This window comes from Schistocerca nitens, chromosome 10, assembly GCF_023898315.1.
Source record: "Schistocerca nitens isolate TAMUIC-IGC-003100 chromosome 10, iqSchNite1.1, whole genome shotgun sequence".
Taxonomy (NCBI): domain Eukaryota; kingdom Metazoa; phylum Arthropoda; class Insecta; order Orthoptera; family Acrididae; genus Schistocerca; species Schistocerca nitens.
Genome location: NC_064623.1, coordinates 215,844,669 through 215,869,039, shown reverse-complemented (window position 1 = coordinate 215,869,039; position 24,371 = coordinate 215,844,669). Strand labels below are relative to the sequence as shown.

General features: G+C 39.4%; 1 protein-coding gene across 4 annotated transcripts in view; it reads right to left on the bottom strand.

The window, feature by feature from the left end:
- LOC126210582 (replication protein A 70 kDa DNA-binding subunit-like) overlaps positions 1–24,371 on the bottom strand; it is a 339,516-nt gene that overhangs the window by 295,590 nt on the left and 19,555 nt on the right. For all 4 annotated transcript variants that reach the window (XM_049939850.1, XM_049939849.1, XM_049939847.1 and 1 more), the window contains exon 4: positions 12,098–12,273. In XM_049939850.1, the coding sequence (XP_049795807.1) occupies positions 12,098–12,273 (176 nt within the window). The remainder of the gene's footprint in view (positions 1–12,097; positions 12,274–24,371) is intronic.

Genomic DNA, 24,371 nt, shown 5'->3' with positions numbered 1-24,371 from the left:
CTAATTTCAAAGGACCTTCCAGTTAGGCCTATTATTAGACTGGCAATCTTCACAGGTGATGCTGTAAACACCTGACAACCTGTGGGACTTCCATTTCATCATCCCCCTGTGTTTAAACTTCAGTCCATTATTCTTATTGTCGGCCATGGTGGCCGAGCGGTTCTAAGCACTCTAGACTGGAACCGCGTGACCGCTACGGTCGCAGGTTCGAATCCTGCCTCGTGCATGGATGTGTGTGATGTCTTTAGGTTAGTTAGGTTTAAGTAGTTCTACGTTCTAGGGGACTGATGACCTCAGAAGTTAAGTCCCATAGTGCTCAGAGCCATTATTCTTATTAATGAAATGTACTGGGGTGGTATCTTTTGTTGCCAACTGTATAGCAACTCTGCTAGAATCCCTTCCATAGCACAGATCCTGCGATAAGAAATATTCCTCGGGCCCTCCTGCATGGGGAGTAACGACCTTGTGTCAGAACAACTGTATGGCTCATTTCCTTTTTCTTTTTAAAATGCTTTATATCACATTCCAATGGGTACCATGCAGATTTTGTATGTAGTATTACTGAGTCGTCAGTACTAAAGACGTGTCTCGCAAACTGCACACAATTATTCCTCATTCACGAGCAAGTTTTCACAGAACTCATCATTGTTGTTTGGACAATAGTGGTCATTTACTGTATACTCCGTCCCTCCGTGACAGCACCACTGGATTTTATCTCAAGATTCAGAACATTGGTTTTGAGGTCACTAAATTGCACTCGATACTAGATGTATGGTGATGATACCAAGGTCAGAATATTTTCAGATTATATTGCACTACTTCATTGTCACAGTCAGCTGATTTAACTGTGTTGTTACTCGGAGAATGTGGCGTTAATTACAAGAGCATTTTAAAAAAGAAAGAGGAAAAGGGCCAAATCATTGCTCCAACCCAGGGTCAACAAGATATTTCATCCATATTAGTCCCCATGCATGAGAAGAACCCGAGAGACATTAATCATCACAGGAGTCCTCTCTATGGAAGGGTTTCAGATAGAGTAGGTATACAGATGGCTGCAAAAGATGACGTCCCAGCATATTTCATTAATAAGAATAATGGACTGAAGTTTAAACACAGGGGGATGATGAAATGGAAGTCCCACAGGTTGTCAGGTGTTTACAGCATCACCTGTGAAGATTGCCAGTCTAATAATAGGCCTAACTGGAAGGTCCTTTGAAATCAGGTTTCAGGAAAATATTTCTGCTTTGGGTTCCAGCTCTGGCTCGAGTTCGTATTTATCTGAAATGGGTCACTCAGTATCTCATATTACATCTGATCTCACAATTTTGCATTTGGAATACAAGGGTAACTTTACGAATATCTTGGAAGAGTTTGAAATCTTTCGTGTGTTACAAAAAATCTTCAAACCAAACACTAAATTCTCGAACTGAGTTAAGTCAAATGAATCGCACGACTCACCCACCCTTCCCCTTTAGCTCCTCTTCCTTGGTACAATTACTACGGCTGTTCTCCCTTTTAAACGCTTTTTTAAAAATTCACTTAACTTTTTAAAAAATATTTATAGTAATTGTAACAATTTTTAAGATGTTTATAAATGGCCCTAGGCTTTATCCTTATAGGAGGGGTACCCAAATCTAAAAAAAGTCTAAATATTTTCAAACTGTTTACAAAACAACCTAGTCTTCTTCAAAATACTCTCTATTACAACTACAGATTTGTCATACTGGTGCTTCCACTGTTCAAAATATTTTTTGTATTAATCTTTAGAAATGGCTGACAGCTCCTCCACATACACCCCCCCCCCCCTTTTCAATGTTGTCAAATCGGTGTCCTTTCATGCCCCTTTCCATGCATGGAGATAAAACAAAATAGCACAGAGTCAGGTCAGGTGAGTAAGAAGCATGGGGCAGTGGAACCATGTCATTTTTAGCCAAAAACTGTAACAGAGATGTCTGTGTGTGCAGGCGATGGAAGAACCAGTCTCCTATCTTTCACAAATTGCAGCTTTTTGATTAACCGTGTTGCATAATCTTTTTAAAACTTCCAAATAAAAGGTTTGATTGACTGTCTGATCTGAGGCAAAAAACTCTGAATATTTTTGATGATTCTGGCATTTGATGGTTTGTCATCAATCGACATGTCGCCATTTTTAAATCGAGCAAACCACTTGTACACTTTAGTTTTTCCCATAGCATCATCTTATTAATCCAGTTTCAAAATTAAAACAGTTTCAGCAACATTTTTACCAAGTAGAAAACAAAATTTCACAGCTGCACATTGTTCGCTTAAACTTGCCACCATAAAAACGAAACAAAACAAAACGGCACCAAAATCAATCACTGTAGGTGAACGAAACAAGCCAGGTCGACAACACAGGTGGCACTTAACTAGCAATGAGTCATGCTGTACACACCTAGGGGCTGAAATGTGTACTATAAGGGGCGTTCAAAAAGAAATGAGCCAGAGGTATAATTACAGAAACCAGTACCTGTATATTAGAAGTATTGACCCTGGCTGTTTAGACACTTGTCCCACTGTGACACATGGCTGTCTCATAAAATTCCCGGGGCTGCAATGTTTACCAGTTCCGCACGTACAGCTGGATATCCTCATCCGAGGTGACTCGTTTGCCTCTCAGAGCCTTTTAAAGAGGCCCCCCTCTGATTCACTTCCTGCAGTACAGGACAACACTGAAAGCCCAGTGTTACTCGCAAATCTTGACCACCCTTAGCCAAGCGATCAAATCAAAACAACCGGGCAATCTCACCTGTGGGGTCATTCTGCTAGATGACAATGCAAAGCCTCATACAGCCAACCAGTTGCAGCACTCCTGCAGAAATTCAAATGGGAGGTTCCCGGCCACCCTCCATACAGTCCTGACCTCTCTCCCTGTGATTACATCATTTTTGGTTCCATTAAAAAGGCTCTGATGGGCAAACGATTAACCTCAGATGACGATGTCCAGCTGTACATGTGGAACTGGTTAACATCGCAGCCCCAGTAATTTTATGAGATAGCTATTCGCCGCCTTGTGTCACAGTGGGACACGTGTCAACAGCCAGGGCCAATACTTCTAACATCCAAGTGCTAGTTTCTGTAATTATTCCTTTTTTTTTTTTTTTTTTTTTAAGTTATTCACTCAACAGTTGCTATTAATATTAGTGCATTTATTTTTGCACACGATTCCCAGCCGTTTCGTTCAAGTTTACTGGAGGTTATTCGTACTGCCAAGAATGCGCCACTTCTCTCAGGGCCTATGTTTTGATTACCAGTCAGGCCATGTATGGCAGTCACAGCATTCTGTCACAGTGTGGCTTAAGCTGAGATACTGTTTACTCTATATTTTGCCCCCCCCCCCCCCCTCCCCTTTTCCAGTATGTTTTATACGTGTTTCATAATTTTTCCTCTCATCCCATTTGTTCATAGATTCCAGTTTCATGCTGAATTTTTTGAACCATGACTATCGCTCTTTTGTGTAATTTCCCAAATTTTAAAATAAGGATTGTGGTCGGGCTGTAAAAGTCGCCTGATCACTTTGTATGTATTTGGACTCCTGGACACTTTTCGCCACTGTCATATGGTCTTTGCGTAAAATTGTTTACAGTCTCTCTCTTCTTTATATTCGGATTTGCACCTGATGTTGTAATTTAAAATTATGAAACCAGTAGTGCCTTTGCAGCACATTTTATTAAAAAATTCAGAAATCTGGCTGTGTATAGCCATCCAGTAAACTGTAATGCAATGGGTAAGGTCCAACCGTCAAATTATCAAAAACCATGTACCCATTTAAACTGTATACTGAAAAGCAACCGAATGAAGGTTAGCGTTTAAAGGCACACTGACAACACCAGGATGACACCCACGCTCTGACGGCAGAGAGATATAGGTACCATCATTTGCAGTGTTCCGCACCCATAACCATCTCATTCTGCTTGGAGAGACAACAGAAAACTATATTGGGACGATCCAATGGAGATTTCAATCCAACACCTCTGGAATATGAGGCTGATGTCCGAGCCACCTCACTCGATGAGAAGTTACTAAGGAAATAGATCTGTACAGCATAAATTTTTACGACTGCTGCATATTCCCTCTTACTGTCTAATTATGGGTAGTGTCCAGTATTTGAACCAACTGTTTCACTTATGAGTCTTCCCGTTCCTGAATCACAATCTACAAGCACATCCAACTGACTCTTGATGTCTGTAATAGTTAAAGCTGTTTTTCTCTGAACCTTCATTTATTTTTGACTTTTCAATACCATATACAATATATGCCATAACAGAAAAAATAATTTAAGAGAATGAAAGAAATGCAGAAACAAGGAAATCGTAGAAAATGAAAAAAGAAAAACAGTTCAAAACCAGCATTTCTCCCATCAAATTATTAATTGTGGTAGTGTTTAGGAAAATTAATGTTTCTTGCCAGTAAGGTTTTAACAGATCCAATTAAAATGATTTTTTTTAGTTCAGTTTCCTAGCTCACTCTTTATTATTGATAAATCCAGTTTCCTTATATCTGTAGGTGATTATGCACCTCATTGTAGATAATTTTACTTCCACCCAATGTTATTACAATTGATGAAAAAACTAAGCAGTGTATTGATTGTAGTAACTTGAGAGAAAAATAACTATCCCTTCTTCCATCTACAACTGCACGCTGTCATCATTTTCATTTAGTATATTGATTAGACAGTAGTCCAACTGTCACGAATGTGTGTGGAACGTATACAACCTGGAATTACTGAAACTAATAATATAACACGTCTGCTTTGAACAATGAGATTAAAATGGCAGACGAGATCAACTTTTTGAAATTCAATATTCATAAAATGCTCACAGTAATGAGAATTTTAGTTATTCTCATGGTTCAAATGGCTCTGAGCACTATGGGACTCAACTGCTGTGGTCATAAGTCCCCTAGAACTTAGAACTACTTAAACCTAACTAACCTAAGGACATCACAAACATCCATGCCCGAGGCAGGATTCGAACCTGCGACCGTAGCAGTCGCACGGTTCCGGACTGCGCGCCTAGAACCGCGAGACCACCGCGGCCGGCTATTCTCGTGGCATCACATTTTTTAGCTTTGACAACTCACAACCAAACTCTCAGAATTCAACCTAAACTGGGTCACTCATTATGCAACAGATCAATATGTCATAACCTACATTCCCAAGAATAATATAGATGCAAAATAAATATTCTCATGCAAAATATATACTGTCATTGTGATCAGCTAAACGTCTGTAGGTTAAATAATGATGACGTTCGTGCAACTTCAGATGGCTGTAAAAAGGAATAGAACAGAAACTGACTTGTATTTTGGTTTCAACAGGCTGGTCAGCAGCATTGACATGATTAAGAGTTGGCAAAGTGAATGAAAAGCACACATATAGTTCCAGTGATTTCAGCTGTATATCATGTGCCGCTTTTTCTGGTATGGGAGATATATTGTTAATAGTCAGGACAATGACTGCTATTTTTCCAAACACACCCCAAAATTACACAGAAAAGCCACACAAATGTTTGGCACAATTAGTTTAGTTCACTGATAAGAAACATGCCTACTCTTAACTGTTCACACATCCTAATGTTACCATCACATCAGAAGGTGAGTGCTGCCAACATTGATCCATAAAACACATAAGTAATAGCTTTTGTTCTAGACATTTAGCAGTGATAAGAGTTATGAATCCAAAATGAAACCAGGTTTTATATGTAAGCTAATGACACTATTGCTGTGGCATTTGGATATTGTTGAAGAGGGCATATATTATCAACTAGTACCGAACTGATAATTTAATTAATACACATTTAGCACACAAGTATCTGCAAGTTCAATTATACGAGGGACATTCAATAAGTGATACAACACTTTTTTTTTTGGATACTTTTGGTTGTGGGGGGGAAAAAATCCCGCTTCGGCTCCTCCAGTTTCATGAAGCTGATTTGATTTGATTTGACTGAAATTTTATTTCATGTTCCATAGGTCCAACTGTGTTGGGTTCACGAGGATGTGGAACGAGTCACCTTTTTACAAATACAATATGATAATCTTATAGCATATACAGACATATGTGTACATAATTATATAAAAATTGTGTGCCTATCGACCTGCCAGCGCTTTCGTTTGGTAAGTCACATCATCTTTGTTTTTAGATATAATTATATAAAAATTTATACAGTAAATGCTTTGAGCAGCAATACAGAAAAACGAAAATAATATTTTTTCTTAGAATCATTAAAACACTACAGAAAACAGATACAGAGTGCACACAGATACAGCGCTCAAGTTAAATAACATTCTTAGTGGCATTATGTCAACTTGTATTACATAATATTAAAATTTTACAATTTCTTTAGTTAATAATTCATCTAGACTGTAAAAGGCTTTTTCTAGCAGAAATATTTTAGTGCTTTCCTAAACTTACTCTTTTTATGAATCTTTGTCTTTATTTCAGGAGAAAGAGCACTGAAGAGTTTTGTTCCAGTGTAGTGGACACCCTTTTGCGCCAAGCTCCAATTTCTATGCTCGCTGTGTATGTCATTCTTCCTCCGTGTGTTATACTCGTGATAATTACTGTTTAGTTGAAGTATCTCTATAGTTTTACAAACAAAACACATGAGAGAAAAAATACATTGGCATGTAGTTGTGTATATTTTAAGTTTTTGAAAGCTATTTTTACATGAGTCTTAAAGCTCACTTCTGTGCAATGAACACTTTCCTTGCTAATGGCTGGTTGCCCCAAAAAATAATGCCGTATTCAATGAGTGAGTGAAAACAGCCATAGTAAGCCACTTTTGCAGTTTTATGTTCAATACATGTAGTGACAACCCATAAAGCGTATGTAGCAGAGCTGAGCCTCTTACAGAGATCTATAGAACGTGAAGACTAGTTCATTTTCTTGTCAATGTGCACTCCACGAAATTTTGTTGTTTCCATTCTTTCTATTGGCTGATTACCACATGTCACACTTATCTCCCTCTTTTTTTTTGTTTTTGTACATAACTGAATAAAGCTGGTCTTACTGGAATTTAATGAGAGACCATTCACCTTGAACCAATTAACCACATCTGAGAGTATGTGATTAATGAGTTCCTCAAGATTACTATCTATTCTACTGCTCATAAAAATTGTGGTATCATCAGCAAACAATGTAAATTTACACGGCTGGCTTGTACATGATGGTAGATCATTTATAAAAGTCAGGAATAATAGTGGCCCAAGAATTGAGCCATGAGGCAGTCCACTTGTAATGGAACTCCATTCAGAATGTGAGGAAACGTCACATACTCCACCTGAGCTATTCAAGATAACTTTTTGTTTTTTGTCTTTGAAGTACAACTGTAGCCAGTTGCCTGCAACACCACTTATTCCTACTAATTTTGATTTTTGCAAGAGACTCTGGTGATCAACACAGTCAAACACTTTGTATAAATCACAGAAGACACCAAGTGCAGGCATTTTTTCATTAAGGGTTTCTAGGACTTCATTTGCAAGTGCATAGATTGCGTCTTCTGTTGAACGACCCTTTTGAAAGCCAAACTGGCTCTTGGTGAGAACTCCATTCTTCATGAGATGATCAGTAATTCTTACATTATCAGCTTTTCTAGAATTTTGGAGAAAGCTGTCAGCAAAGAGATAGGTCGATAGTTAGTTCAGCTTTATCGCCGTTTTTGTACAGGGGATCCACAATGGCATACATAAGCCTACTGGGAACAACACCTTTCTGAAGGGAAGCATTGAAAACATGACAGAGAATGTCACTTATCCACACACAAGAATATTTCAATAAATTAGTAGATGTATTATCAACCCCTGCAGAATTCTTATATTTTACAGACATGATGATTTTTTTTTTATTTATTCTACAGTGACAGGATTGATGCGCATTTCTGAAATTGTGTTTGAATATACTGCTTGATAAAGAGTTACAGCTTCATCAACATTGGGCTTGCAACCAATCTGTTGAGTTACTGATAGAAAGTGTTTATTAAAAATCTCAGCCACACTTTTGGGGTTATCTACTAGGGTACCTTCACATCTGATTTTATTTACATCTTCTTTGATTGTTGCATTTCTTCCTGTTTCTTTTTTTATAACGCTCCAAATTGTTTTTATTTTATTATTATAATTATCTATTTTCTTCTCATAATAAAGGGCTTTTGGTTTCTGTATTAGTTTCTTTAAAATTTTACAGTATAATCTATAGTGTTTCCATTTTTCTACATCTTTACACAATCTTATTGCAGCATTAGTTTCCCTTTTGGTTTTACATGATTGTTTTATACCTTTTGTAATCCAAGGCTTACTTACAGAATTGGAAGCACTGTTTCTGACCCATTTCTTGGGAAACACTTCTTCAAAAAGAGCACAGAATTCATTTATAAAACAGTTATATTTAGTATCAACATTACCATGGCTATTTACTAAAGACCAATCCATTTGCTGCAACCTATGGTTGAAAGTTTCTTTTGCCTTTTCATTCATTACTCTTATGAAATTCCATTGAGGAAATTGTTTTTTGAACAGATTAACATCATAAAGAGTGAGAATTTGTCCATCACGATCTGAAAACCCACTTATAACTGCCTGACAGCATAGTTCTGATGTCTACTTACATCTAAACAATGTTGTCTATCATAGTTTGGGACTCGGATGTAATTCTTGTTGGGAAGTTTATCACTGATATCAGATTATGTAAGGTCATCACAATCTCAGAGTACATTTTATTCTTATTTTCTGTCATAAAGTTTACATCGAAATCACCTAAAACTACAATATCCTTTGCTTTTTAAAGTAACCCTGACAGAAGGAGTTCCATTAAATGTAGAAATGTTTCTATGTCACCTGAAGCAGCCCTGTAGACAGCCAACACTATTATTGTTTAGAGTTTAGTTATTTCTGTTGCAAAAGCCTCAAATTGTTGTTCCACACAATATTTCTTCATATCTATAGCTTTGTATTCTACACACTATCCTTAACATAAATTGCTACTCCACCTTTGTCTTTACTTTCCCTGCAGTAATATGTTACTAAAATATAACTTACTATAGATGGCAAGGCACATTTATCAGTAACATGGCGCTCAGTTAAGCACAAAATCTGAGCATTATTTACACTGTCCTTTTCATTAATGTTAATAAGAAGTTGATCTGTTTTGTTTAAGAGGCCCCTTATATTTTGATGAAAGAAAGAGATGCCTTCCTCTTGCTTTTTCATTCTATTAGTGCTGTTACCTGACTGAGAATCCACTGGGGTCTGTCTTGACATAGGAGGGAGGAGACACCTGACACTACCTACTGTTGTCCCTTCTTTTTCTTCAGGCCCACACACAAAAAATCATTGGGACGAGAAGGAGGCTCAACATTTCTTCTGCCTGACAGCCTTCTATTTGTTCTTGTTGATGATGCTGTGTCTGACACTTCAAATGTTGGTTCTGCCACTACTGCTACATTTTCTTGTGAACTTTGAGTCTTCGCATTTTTCTTGTTTTTGTCTAAAATAATATTTGGATGATGAGGAACTATAGTTCTTTTGTTGTTAAAATTGCTGTCCACTGTTCTTTCTGTTAACATTTCATCTTTTTTTACGTGCTTTGCTGCTGATGATGATGGTCCTAATGGTTTTACCTTTTTTTGAAGTGTTTTCGTTACGGTGTCAGGCGATGGCGATGCAATTATTTTGGTTTCGAATTTATTTTGGTGGTTTTTTTATTACCTCGGTTATCAGGTTTGCCAGATATTCTTTCCCCAATCCATTCAGGTGAAGTCCGTGTTGCGTATGGAATCTATGTCCAATTTTGCTTACATCGACGCATTTCACGTTCTTAAAATGTCTGCAGATTTTTGCTAACTGATTGTTGGCACTTTTCACTTCCCTGTTAACACATGACCATCTTACAAGATCATAGCGATGCAGAATATTGGCCATTATTACATTAGTGCGAGTGAGGTTTCTCAGACACTGTTTAAGATTGCGCATTGCACTCGCTGTTTTACTTTCGTAGATGTCGTTTGCGTCTCCCAGAAGTACAACAAAGTCTTTATCGTGCAGATTTTTTGCCTCTGCAGATGCAGCCATTTTTTTTTTTAATTTCGCTAAGTGGGGCTCCCAGTTTCACTATACCACACGAATATGTTTTAGTTGTTTCTTTTAGCTTACTCGTAAGGTCACGACCGTGGCTGTCTGAAATCACAAGCAGTTTGCTGTTACTGGAGTTCACAATGTGCGAATTGTTTTGTATTGTTTCTCCTAAATACTTTGGCACAATTTTTGGTCGGCACATTTACACTGACCTCATTCATGCTTGTTTGCTTCAATAAATTTTCTTCTCTTACCTTATTCACAGTGCCTTTTTGCTTTTCCCATCGTTCATGCAGTTGAAAGTACTTGAAATGTGTTTTCGTGCACAAAGCTTGCGTAACTTTCACAGATTTTCCGAATTTGCACTTTGGTCTTGCTGTTATTGCACTTTACATTTGACCACTTTTCCGTAACAGACGAACTATTTCGCGCAAGTTTTAGCGTGTTCAGCTCACTATTTTCTTCTTGTATTTTTGAAATATCCATTTTCAAACTGCCGATTATGAACTGTAAGCTCGTTACGAGTTCATTCAGTTCCGTGATTTCGTCCTTACAATTTTCACGATTCCTTTTTTACGGCAAAATTTGTGTTTTTCTGGAAGGACGCGTGCTTAACTTTAATTCTAGCCGCCATCTTGAAACGTACCGATAGGTGGCAGCACTATACGTAGCCTCCAAACTGGTGTCTATAAAGGAGGTGTGTTCCAAGCAAAGAGTCATTTAGTTTTTTTGGTGGAAAACTACTGTGTCACAAACATACACTGGCACTTGTAGAACAGCTAGGAAGACCTGGTAGTGAACAAAAGCATGGCGAATCATTGGGCAAGACATCTGTCACCATAGCAACGAAGTCAGTCAAACCTGTCCGATTCCCCGCGTGCCGGCACACCGCACACTGTTGCGACTCCTGCAATGTTGAAACGTGCAGGTACACTCATATGAGGTGATCAACGGATAACAAACACCTTCCTGCTGAACTAGATGTGTCTGTTGTAGTGGGTACTCAAAGGTTTGTGTCAGCTGGGGTCCTCACTGCCTAATGGAAGATCATAAAGAGAAATGAAGGACCATAAGTGCAGAAGCAGTACTAAGATGATGGGAGATTACTAACACAGCAAGACTTGGCTGTGACATCGACTAGTAGAGTGGTAACATGCAACCATACAGGGCCTCCCAGTAGGGTGGCATAAGGCCTTAGCACTGAATAGAAATTATGTTGAGAAATTAGGTTTTGTAGTCAAGAGAGTTGGGAATTACTTAGGAGAAGAAGAAATACTTCACCAAGATTGCCATACAAACAAGATTGCTATAAAAACTTTATTCTAGATAACTGGTTTCAGTGAAACTAAGCTACGATCTTCAGATCTTCATTAAGATTTTCTTACAAACATCACGTGCCAGCTACACAAAATCTTCCCATTGAATTTCCAAGTACATAATCATAAATGAGCGATCCACTGGCACATCAAAAACTACAAATTGCTGTGTATATCACAATTCGGCAAAACATTGTTCCCAGAACATAAGATGTCATGTCCACCACGGCATGGCGAACTGTGATGTACATAGTAATTTTTAATTTTTGACATACCAACACACTGTTCATTTCATGTTTCTGCACCTCGAAATCCAATGGAAAGATTTTGTGTGTAGCTGGTCCAAGAAGCCTTTACAAAGATCTGAAGACGATGACTTAGTTTGCCGAAACCAGTTATCAACAATAAAGTTTTTACAGAGATCTCAGCTACGAAGTTGTTCTTCGCCTACACAATTGCTGCAGATCACGCCTGTGAGCTCAATATGAATAAACTAAAGAGTGGGGAATATTATGGTGTGTTGGAGTCCTGAATAAAACATAAAAGTGACCAGCCTTCAGGAAAAAAATGTGTTCCATTACTTACTGAACATCCCTTGGAGTAAAAAATCTTATAATTTAAGAAAACTAGCTGCTTTCAGTACATGGGAACAGTCACACAGCCCAGTAACGCATTTCCAGCTATGTACTTACTGTCATCCTCCTGTGGCTGAGACAGAGCAGGAGGCGATAGCACTGGCCGTGCAGACTGTTCATCACATGCCGCCCCAGTAGAGCTGTCCTCTCTGAACGGCGCAGGTTCACCGATCTTCACACCCACCTCCGTACCACTTGCCAGTATTGTCAGGTCGACAATTACAATGACACGCCTGTAATGCAGGTTTGTAACAGCCACTAAATTTCAGGTAAGAAAAAACAGCCTGTGGATATAGACCTCACACTTTCAGTAAATAACAATACCTGCAACCGCATGAAAGCTGAATGTATAAATTATCATTTCATGCCTGCTTTAACAGCGTTAGATGGTAACTTAGAAGTACACTACTGGCCATTAAAATTGCTACACCAAGAAGAAATGCAGATGATAAACGGGTATTCATTGGACAAATATGTTATACTAGAACTGACATGTGATTACATTTTCATGCAATTTGGGTACATAGATCCTGAGAAATCAGTACCCAGAACAACCACCTCTGGCCATAATAACGGCCTCAATACGCCTGGGCATTGAGTCAAACAGAGCTTGGATGGCGTGTACAGGTACAGCTGCCCATGCAGCTCCAACAAGATACCACAGTTCATCAAGAGTAGTGACTGGCGTATTGTGACGAGCCAGTTGCTCGGCCACCATTGACAGGACGTTTTCAATTGGTTAGAGATCTGGAGAACGTGCTGGCCAGGGCAGCAGTCAAACATTTTCTGTATCCAGGAAGGCTCGTACAGGACCTGCAACATGCGGTCGTGCATTATCCTGCTGAAATATAGGGTTTCGCAGGGATCGAATGAAGGGTACAGCCATGGGTCGTAACACATCTGAAATGTAACATCCACTGCTCAAAGTGCCGTCAATGTGAACAAGAGGTGACAGAGACGTGTAACCAATGGCACCCCATACCATCACGCCCGGTGATACGCCAGTATGGCGATGACAAATACACGTTTCCAATGTGCGTTCCCCGCAATGTCGCCAAACACGGATGCGACCATCATGATGCTGTAGACAGAACCTGGATTCATCCGAAAAAATAACGTTTTGCCATTCGTGCACCCAGGTTTGTCGTTGAGTACACCATCACAGGCGCTCCTGTCTGTGATGCAGTGTCAAGGGTAACCGCAGCCATGGTCTCCGAGATGATAGTCCGTGCTGCTGCAAACGTCGTCGAACTGTTCGTGCAGATGGTTGTTGTCTTGCAAATGTCCCCATCTGTTGACTCAGGGATCGAGACGTGGCTGCACGATCCGTTACAGCCATGCGGATAAGATGCCTGTCATCTCGACTGCTAGTGATACGAGGCCGTTGGGATCCAGCACGGCATTCCAAATTACCCTCCTGAACCCACCGATTCCATATTCTGCTAACAGTCATTGGATCTCGACCAACGCGAGCACCAATGTCACGATACGATAAACCACAATCGCGATAGGCTACAATCTGAGCTTTATCAAAGTCCGAAACGTGATGGTACGCATTTCTCTTCCTTACACGAGGCATCACAACAACGTTTCACCAGGCAACGCCGGTCAACTGCTGTTTGTGTATGAGAAATCGGTTGGAAACTTTCCTCATGTCAGCACGTTGTAGGTGCCGCCACCGGCGCCAACCTTGTGTGAATGCTCTGAAAAGCTAATCATTTGCATATCACAGCATCATCTTCCTGTCCGTTAAATTTCTCGTCTGTAGCACGTCATCTTCATGGTGTAGCAATTTTAATGGCCAGTAGTGTATATATTCTCAATGCAGTGAAGCAGCTTAAAACAGTTAAGAAGGGTAAGGCTCTGGCTGGTTAGCCATGCGGTGTATTGCACTGCTTTCCGAGGAGGGAGGCATGCCGGTCCCAGGCAGAAATCCGCCCGGCGGATTAGTGCTGAGGTCCGGATGGCTTTCAAGGCAGTTTCCCATCTGCCTCGGCGAATGCAAGCTGGTTCCCTTTATTCCACCTCAGTTGTGCAATGTCGGCAATTGCTGCGCAAACACTGTCTCCACATATGTGTACACCATTATTACCCTATCACACAAACACTGGGGTTACACTCATCTGGTGTGACACATTCCAAGGGAGGCCCACTAGTGGCCGAACCGCGCAATAACCGGATTCGGTGTGGGGCAGCGGTGGGGTGAGTGGACTTCTGTAGCCTGTGTGGCGTCGTGTACCACTGAGGCTACGGCTGGGACGAAGCCTCTCCACGATTTCTAGGTCCCCAGTTCAATACAATACAAGGTCAAGGATTTGGTCTAGATTGTATACCAGTCTGTTTCCTTTCAGATACAATAGCTCCATACTTGGCAATCATGTACAACTGGTCGCTCACAGAAAGACCCCTACCCAAAAACTGGTAAGCTGCACCAGTCATACTAACACCAAAGAAAGGAAATAGGAGTAATCTACTGAATTACAGACCCGTATTAATAATGTCAATTTGCAGTAGGATTCTGAAATATATACAATGCTCTACCATTACGAATCACCTCAAACAAAACAATTTATTGAAAATGGTCAACACAGATAAAAAAATGTAATTTTTGTGACAAACAACTAGCTTCTCATTCTCACAAAGTAATGAGCGCTATCAACAGGGGACGTCAAATTGATTCCATATTTTTAGATTTCCAGAAGGCTTTTGACAAAGTTCCTCACAACTGTCTTGCAATTAAATTTCACACCTACAGAGTATCATCTCAGTTGTGTGACTAAATTCATGATTTCCTGTCAGAAAGGTCAGTTTGTAATAACTGAAGGAAAGTCATTGAGTATAACAGAAGTAATATCTGGCATTCCCCAATGAAGTGTCATGGGACCTCTGTTGTTACTGATCTACATAAACAATTTAAAAGAAAAACCTGAACAGTGACCTTCGACGATTTGCAAATCATGCTGTCATTTACCATCATGTAAACCCATCAGATGATCAAAACAAATTGAAAATGATATATGGTGTAACAAGTGGCAACTGGCTCTAAATCATGAAGTGTGTGAAGTAATGCACACAAGCACCAAAAAGAATTTGGTAAATTTCAGTTATACAATAAATCACGCAAATCTGAAGGCTGTAAACTCAACTAAATGCTCAGGGATTATAGTTATGAATAACTTCAGTCGGAATGATCACACAGATACTGTTCGGTGGGGAAAGCAAACCAAGGATTAAGGTTGAGAATGCAGGCTTTCTCGGCGAATCTCGATGATAAAATCTTCTCGGGTTGACAGACGAGTCAATGTGTTGTTTTCCAGCAACGTTTCAGCAAGTTTCTTACTTTTCATCTTCAGGCGAAGTGCCGAGAAGATTTTATCATTAAGGACTAAGTTTGATTGCCAGAACACTTAGAAAATGCAACGGGGCTACTAAAGAGCCTGCCTACACTATGCTTGTCCACCCTTTTTCTGGAACATTGTATGCAATGTGGGATCCCCATCAGACAGGATAGATGGACGACATCGAAAAAGTTTGAAGAAGGGCAACTAGTTTTGTATTATCGCAAAATAGGGGAGAGAGTGCCATGGATACAATACACGCATAGGGGTGTAAGGCATTAGTACAAGTGCGTTTTTCTAAGCAGCAGTACCTTCTCATTAAATTCCAATCACCAACGTTCTCTTCAGAGTGTGAAGCTATTTTGTTGGCGCCCACCTACATGGGAAGAAATGGTCATGATAATAAAACAAGAGAAATCAGAGCTCGCACGGGAAGATTTAAGTGTTCGTTTTTCCTGTGTGCTGTTTGAGACTGGCACTGTGAAGAAGTAGCTCAAAGGTAGTTCGTTGAACCCTCTGCCGAGCATTAAATTGTGAATTGTAGACTAATTGTGTAGATGTAGAAACCACTTAAAAGTTTTGTAAATGAGTTTCAAACAAAAAACAGTCTTAAACTAGTTTAAACATTTTGTAAATGAATTCTTCACATTTTCTGGTTCTAAACTTTTACGGCTAAACAATTCTACAGCTCAGGTGCAAATCAAGTGAGTAGAATTAACAGACTGGTAAAATTTATTACATCTAGCAACCTGAAATGGAATCTTTAGTAGTATATCACAAAGACTTGTTATAAAATGAAAACCTCATCGGTGTAACTCACAATTGCCTTTTCCAAGTGCTGTCTTGTATAACCAATGTAGAACAAAAGTAATGTGCATAATTATGTTCCTATGCATGTGCACTTCATTTTCCAAACTGTTAAAGAAAAGTTTTGTCAGTGTCAGACATCAGGCAGCTCACTTTCACTTGACTGAAAGTTAAATTGGGATGAACACAAGTGAATTAACGTTACCCCTCGTGTAAATAGTAGGCAAGCAAATGTGACAACTTTCAATCAAATTTGGTTTGCATTTGCCGATGCTCGCTTGTGTTCTGCCAGTTGTCAATCTCTCCCAGAATCGTCAAAGGAAGTTTGCACAGTATCTGCTTCAGTGCTCAACTAGATGTTAGCAGCAGAGAGGAAATACTTTTCAAGTCTGCTCTTTTTATGCAAGATCTATTGTAGTGATTCGAGAATTTCTGTGTAAATTGTAGAACCACTCAGCCTTCTACCATCTCGAACACACGATGTTCTGGATATGAGTGCGGGATGGTAAAATACTACCTACTGCGTGTCACATGTTTGTGTGTGCAGGTTTAAAATCAGTTGCAGGAAGAAAGTAGATGTGGCAGTCAGACGGCACCGACAAATATCTGTCACACAATTCACAGATGTTTTAGTGAGTATGTAAGGAAGAACCAAGGAGTTAATATACAGCTCTGTACTTATTGTATCATTGATTATTGTTATTAACACAAAAACAGTTGAAAAATTACTCTTGTAGACTCTTGACGCAACCTTGTTAGAGGCAAGACTCATTATTGATTCATCTTAAGAAAGGCCATGGTATCCAAATCAACTTTCTTTTAACTCTAACTCAATTTGTTTCTAATGTCAGACTGTATGAGAGATTGCAGGAAGTTATGCATTCATGTGGAAAGTTATATTTTTATTGTGTATGGAAGGTCAAATATATCGTTAGTTAACAAAAAGTCAAGTTTGTATGTCTGCTTGTTTCGTAAGTAGAAAGAGTCTAAAAATTCCTGTACCTAGCATTATTCGATGGAGAAGAAGTCAAGATGGTTTCCAACAGTCGGCTATTCAGTAAAGAAGAATGGCTGCAAATTCCAAGTCAGTCATCTCATAAAGAAGTGGAAGGTGGTTTGGGGGAATAACCTGATATAACCCAGATCCACACTCACACTTTAAGTCATCAGAATGTTAGACTACATACAGCAGGGCCAGGCGAATGTACAAATGCAGACACAGGCATGCTCTATCAGGTTCGGAGTGCCAGCTTGTAGTTTCCCTTCCATGCTCCCAGCCACTAGTTCAACTCTAAAATCCTACTACCACAGCTCCTTCAAAACTGATACACATTTGGCAATGCAGACTGTTTATTTTGTGTGTTATGATTGTCTTTGATGAGGTCTCATTTGTAGTAAAGAACGTAGGTAGTGAGACGAAAATGTCTGTGGATCAAAGGTGCTCAGAATTAAAATCTAATTATCCTTATGCTTAGGAACAGGAAAATTACACATAAATAACAGCACAAAAAATAATGTAAAATCTACGTTTCTTTAAAAATATGATGAAATCCACAATTTTTATGAAATATTGCGAAATTTGTTATTTCCCATATTTAAAAAGAGAGATATAAATCTGAGAACAGCAGTTTACCAATATTCATAACTGATTGTTATTGATAGTTGAAATTGCATTTTGGATTCTTTGTGTGTAATCTTGAAATGACAGTATCTCCCACATAACAAACTATGATGCGATGTCAAAAATAGCAACTAAATTGTGAAAAACTGCACCAAATTTCGGAAAACAATCAGCACCGAAACTGACGAAAGAAATAAACATCATACTTGACAAAAAATAAATAAAATGCAAAATTTGCCAAAAACCTTAATTCAGAATTTTGAATGAAAATAACATCATATTTGAGACGAAAATAACAACAAATCTGACAAGGAAACCACACTGAATTTGACAAAAAAACCACCAAATTTGACAGATAAAAAGCACCAAATATGACAAGAAAACACACAAAATCTGACAAGAAAAGTACACCAAGGTCAGAGAAAAAATAATACCAAACGTAGCGTGAATATTAACTCAAAATTTGGCAAAAACACTGGTACTAAATTCAGCAAATGCATTAGCACCAAATTCGGCAAAAACATCAGCACCACATTCAGCAAAAACAAGTAACATTGAGTTTTGTGAAAACAAGTATCGCTGAATTTGGCAAAAATATTAATATCAAAGCTGACAATAATTTAAGCACCAAATTTGGAAAAAATATCACTAAATTTGACAAAAAGTATCACAGAATTTCGCCATAAAATAAAACGTTGCCACCACAATTTTACAACCAGTGGAAATTCCTTTTCTCGAAATAATTCCTCTTTAATGACACCAGTTTGCTAACATATTGTATAAATGCCAAACAAAGTGGAAGCACAGTTGAAATGTAGGAATAAAGATTTGGTTTTGATCTTTGGCATAGGACAAATGCAGTGCAGCAACACGCTTTTTTTTTTTTTTCTCTCTTTCTTTCTTTTTTTAACCTGTGACTAGGGCCTCCCGTCAGGTGGACCGTTCGCCGGGTGCAAGGCTTTTGATTTGATGCCACTTCAGCGAGTTGCGCGGTGATGGGGATGAAATTATGATCATTAAGACAACAACACCCAGTCCCTGAGTGGAGAAAATCTCCAACACAGCCGAGAATCAAACCTGGGCTCTTAGGATTGACATTCTGTCACGCTGACCACTCAGCTACTGGGGGTGGACAACATGTTGCTGAGCTTCCTGTGTTTCTGGGAGTTTCTGATACCGAATTCAGAGTGATGGAAAACTTCTTGGCTTGGTCCCAATGCGTGAAATTACAACCAATGACACATTTTCTCGCATAAAAACATAATCAACAAAGGTGACTTTTACTGGGAAAAACTTTCGTCAATCTTTATAGATGGAGCTGCTGCAATTACTGGTCACAAGTGTGGTGTTGTTGTGTTGGAAGAAAAGCTGAAAGAGGTTGGTATATGGCAGGAAATTTCAGAAATGTACTGTGATCTAATCAAATTAATCTGTCAGCAAAATGTGTAGTTGTAAGTCATAAAACATATATTTAGATCGCATGGTCTGCGACATCAGCAGTTTACATCTTTTCTGGAAGTACTTGACTGTGAATATGATGATTAACCAGGGTGTATACACCGACAAGGAAAAAAAATTCCCGAATTTCCCGGTTAGAAATACACTTTCTCCCGGGTGAAAACAAGCTTTTTCCGTGTTAAGTGACAGTATATTTTCCCTTATCAGTCCTTTGAATGGTTATGGTTTTATACAGGAGCGTAGAATTTCCCGGCACTTTAGAAAACGAAACTCAGGGAAAAAGACACATTTTGGAAAATTCTTTGATGTGCAGCAACATATACGCTGCGAATTTTCGTATTACGAAAGTATAAATTGATATTCCACCAAACACCGCATGTTACTTTCCAAATCATTGAAATCGAGATTGTGATGCGCTTTTGTAAGCCAGTCATAGCTCATGTCATGTGATCTCGCCAGCATATGACAGCTGATATTCAGAGCACTGGACATGTGATGTAGTACAGCAACATCTCTGTTAAGTAGCACGAACACACAAACAGGGAAAGTTAATGGTTTAAATTAATATACATAGTGTTGCTACAAGAAAAGCAAAGTTTTCACATATAATATTGTGTCTCTAAGGTTAATAAGCTGCAAGAGAAGCTAAGCTTTCGCATATAATGATGATCTATTTTGCGCGTGTTACACATTAAGATAATCACACAAATGTGCCAGTAAAATTTTTAATAATGACATAAATGTCTTATCTTCAGGTTTCGAAATTCTTCTAAATGGCTCTTCATCAAAGAGTTGATTTTTAAACGAGACCGAAACGCTCCGTGATTTAATAACTTCATGGTACATTCTTGCACATAGTTCAACTTTTCATCTTGTAGCGCACATCTTTCTGAAAAGTCTGAAACATAAAATGTGTGTTCGAGGAACTGTAAGGCATATTATTTGGTCTTAAGGATGCCAAAGTGCACTGCCACGCCTCTTCACAAAGCATTCTTCTACCGCACGTCACTATATTTCGCTCTGTGGAATTGAAACGTGTATATTTTGTGATGGATACCATCAAACTATATACAGGAGAGTGGAAATTGAAATGTCCTGTGTTGTGTCTCCTGCTCCCAGTCGGCCGGTTTGACAGCCATTAATAGCGGATGGGATTGTTCGTAATCGGGAGACCAAGTACTCTTCAGAAAATTTGAACTCTTTATTGCCTATTAGCTAATAACTTGCTGTTTTGTGTGACTTGAAATTAAATAGAGGATACATAAAACCAATAAAGACAAGAGATAAGCAAAAAACCAATAAAGACAAGAGATAAGCAAGAAATTACACATTTCTTCAAGCCTTAGCTCCTAGCATTTTTTTCTCTCTAATCTTGCTACAGCTCTACATGGCGTGCTTTCCTTTCTGCGAAAGAATCTATTACCTCATCAAAGTTCGTCAAACGTTTTGCTACATGAAAAAATCGGAATGTCATTATCTAATACTGAAAAAGCTGTTAACACAAACAATACCCAATATTGGTGTGGTTTCTCGATCTGATTACGACTATTTTGTCACTGTCTGCTAGATAAAATAAAATAGGCCTTTCTAATATGGCAGCAATTTCGTAGCACACACCAAATAAACGAGACTGTTTTGGAACAAAGGGCCATTTTTATAACACGATAGAACATGATTCACGAAGTGCCAATATCAAATGCCTATTAGGCCTACTACAAGCAAAAAAGCTTTATGTTAGGAAATAGTTTCACATTTCATTCATGCGCACCAGTTTCTCAAGCATGAGATCTAATAGTAGTATTACGACATTTTTATATACATTTGGAATCGTTTTATTCTTCCATAATTTGTGTGATGTCCCCCTGTTTCTTCTCCTTCCCCATTCTAACAAACAATCTTATCATCACCAATTCTGTAGTTATTCCTGCCACTGTCAAAATTTGTTCGCCGATTAACTTCACTAACCCTGCCAGAATCGCAGGTTTAGCTATCGAGCGATTATTTTCCGGTTAGGCGTTATTACGTATTCGTACAACACGTTTTCCGCGTTACTTCCACAATAGCTGCTAGCCGAGGACTGTACTACTGGGCCTTACTAGTGTAGCAATCTGGCCAAAAATTTTCTGTCAAAATTTCATTTTCTTGGATACACCGAGATGATAACACGTAATCTTTCTCACCTGTTATTCCTGTCAGTCATTTATATCCATTCTGGTAGTCTGAACCTATGGATTTCACTAGTAATTACAAAAATGCTGATCATTCGCAAACCCAAGTAACCACATAATCAGACAGCGATTGGTATTGATCCGTTTCGGTTCTACTCCACTCATCTCGTATTGCCCTGTCCCCTTTTGTCTGCGAAAAGTTTATTTCTAGATGAGACGAGGGTTCTCCCGACAGACACATCATGTACACTATGCATGCATTCAAAAATCAACTTATGATTCATTCAGAAATCGACTTAAAATGTATTCAAAAATGTTAAAAACCAGCAGGGAAGCGTTTCAAATCATATGAATAATCGATAGACACACATGCGCTGAATGGTAGGAGTTTTGTGAAACAAGTTTTTTTCCTCAAGAATGTGAATTTGGCATCCCCTTTTCCCAGTAGCATCTAGCTATCTAGCTGCACAGCCATCAGCCACATTCCTGTAGCCAGAAGCGGGAGAATCTACTACTCAAATGTGACTCAACTGCGCATGGACATGAGCCCGTTCGTTACCTCCTAAAACGAATCTAATGTAAACAGTTGTGACTTCACACTCATCAGAGGCAATTTATTGTTATGAAGCATTGCTTAGTCTTCCTAAAGCCTTCGACACATTTTCCAGTGGGCAGAAGCTTGCATGAGCACTGTGTGACGTTGTTGTATGTGGCGCATTTCCTTTGCAATTTAAGTTATTTTAGTTTTTGTCTCTCGTTTACGTTTTATTGTTGAAGTATTATTCTGCAGTAGCGGGGTACAGTAATATCCTTTGTTAGAGCATCGGTTCTTACCAGTCAAAATTACAAAAATTTAACTGAAAACTAGAACAATGAAAAATTCCCAGTATTCTAAAAAAATCCCGGGTTTTTCCCGGATCTCCCGGTTGCCCCGGGTCGTATACACCCTGTTAACCTTATTTTTCTGAGGTAGGCTGAGCTGGTGTTTTCCATCGTGTTTTCAACATACTTAGACATAACATTATTCATGGGCATGAAAAGAAGCTGAATGTCAGCTGGAGTCACATATTACAATTCTACTGAAATGACCAAGCACACACAACAGTAATTTTCTACTGAAACCAACATGGTGTGAAGTACTTTGATATTTAAACCTTTTTTTCCCAGAAAATTTCTGTCGGACCAAAGGAACTTTTGGATTGAACATTTTGATGGATTTGTTGCTATTTCTGTCGGACCATAGGAACTTTTGGATTGACTACTAACAAAGAGATAGAGGGGCTGGCCAGTACTTACCTCAGCTCAGTACAGCCGATAGATACACAAAAAACAGAACCGAAAATTTACGTTCCTAGCTTTCGGAACAAATGTTCCTTCATCAGGGAGGAGAGAGGGAAAAGAAAGGGAAGAAGGGAAAGTGAATTCAGTTACTCACAACCCAGGTTATGAAGCAACAGGGAAAGGAAAACAGGGAGGGTAGCAAGGATGGAGGCATGGTTGTCAGAGGGAGGCCAAAGATATTCTACTGTTAAGTACTGTGCCAGCTTCAACCAAAGAGGATGCATACAGAAGTAAAGAGGTATATAGTATAAAGATAAACACAACTATGTAGGATGGAAAGATGCATGAATGGCTAAAGAGGAGAGGGAAAAAGGAGAAGACTGAAGAGTGAATGAGAGTGAGGTTGGTTAACGTAGGTTCAGTCCAGGGGGATAGCGGGATGAAAGGATGTGTTGGAGTGAAAGTTCCCATCTCCGCAGTTCCGAGGGACTGGTGTTGGGTGGGAGAAGCCAAATGACATGTACGTTGTAGCAGGATCCTACGTCCCTAGAATTATGCTGGACAGCATGCTCTTCTACTGGGTATTGAACATCTCCTAGGCAGACAGTTCGTCTGTGCCCGTTCATGCGCTCAGCCAGTTTAGTTGTTGTCATACCGATGTAAAAGGCTTTTCAGTGCAGGCGTGTCAGCTGATAAATGACATGTGTTCTTTCACATGTGGCCCTGCCTTGAATTGTGTATGTTTTACCAGTAGCGGGGCTGGAGTAGGTGGTTGTGGGGGGATGCATGGGGCAGGTTTTGCAGCGGGGATGGTTACAGGGGTAGGAACCGCTGGGTTGAGAAGGTGGTCTGGGAATATTGTAGTGTTTGACAAGGATGTTACGGAGGTTAGGGGGGTGACGAAAGGCAACTCTGGGTGGTGTGGAGAAAATATTGTCAAGGGATGATCTCATTTCAGGGCTTGACTTGAGAAAGTCATATCCCTGACGGAGTAATTTGTTGATGTATTCGAGGCCAGGATAATACTGGGTGACAAGGGGATGCTTCTGTGTGGTCTGGGGGTAGGAACATTGTTGTTGGACAGGGAGGAATGTATTGGTAGTGAGATCTGTTTGTGGACAAGGTCTGCAGGGTAGTTGCGGGAGAGGAAAGCACTGGTCAGGTTACTGGTGTAATTGTTGAGGGATTCGTCACTGGAGCAGATATGTTTGCCACAAATACCTAGGCTTTAGGGAAGGGAGCGTTTGATGTGGAATGGATGTCAAAGAGAAGGTACTGTTGTTTGTTTGTGGGTTTGATGTGGACAGAGGTGTGGATGTGAGCTTCAACAAGACGAAGGTCAACATCCAGGAAGGTGGCTTGGGTTTTGGAGAAGGACCAGGTGAAATTCAGATTTGAAAAGGAGCTGAGGTTATGGAGGAAATTAAGAAGTGTTTCTTCACCATGAGCCCAGACCACAAAGATGTCATCTATAAACCTATACCAGGCCAGGAGAAGCAGCTGTTGAGTCTTCAGGAAAGCCTCCTCCATGCGGCCCATGAAGAGGTTGGCATAGGACGGAGCCATCCTGGTTCCCATGGCCATTCCCCTGATTTGTTTGTAGGTCTGGCCTTCAAAAGTGAAGTAATTATGGGTGAGGATGAAGTTGGTAAGTGTGA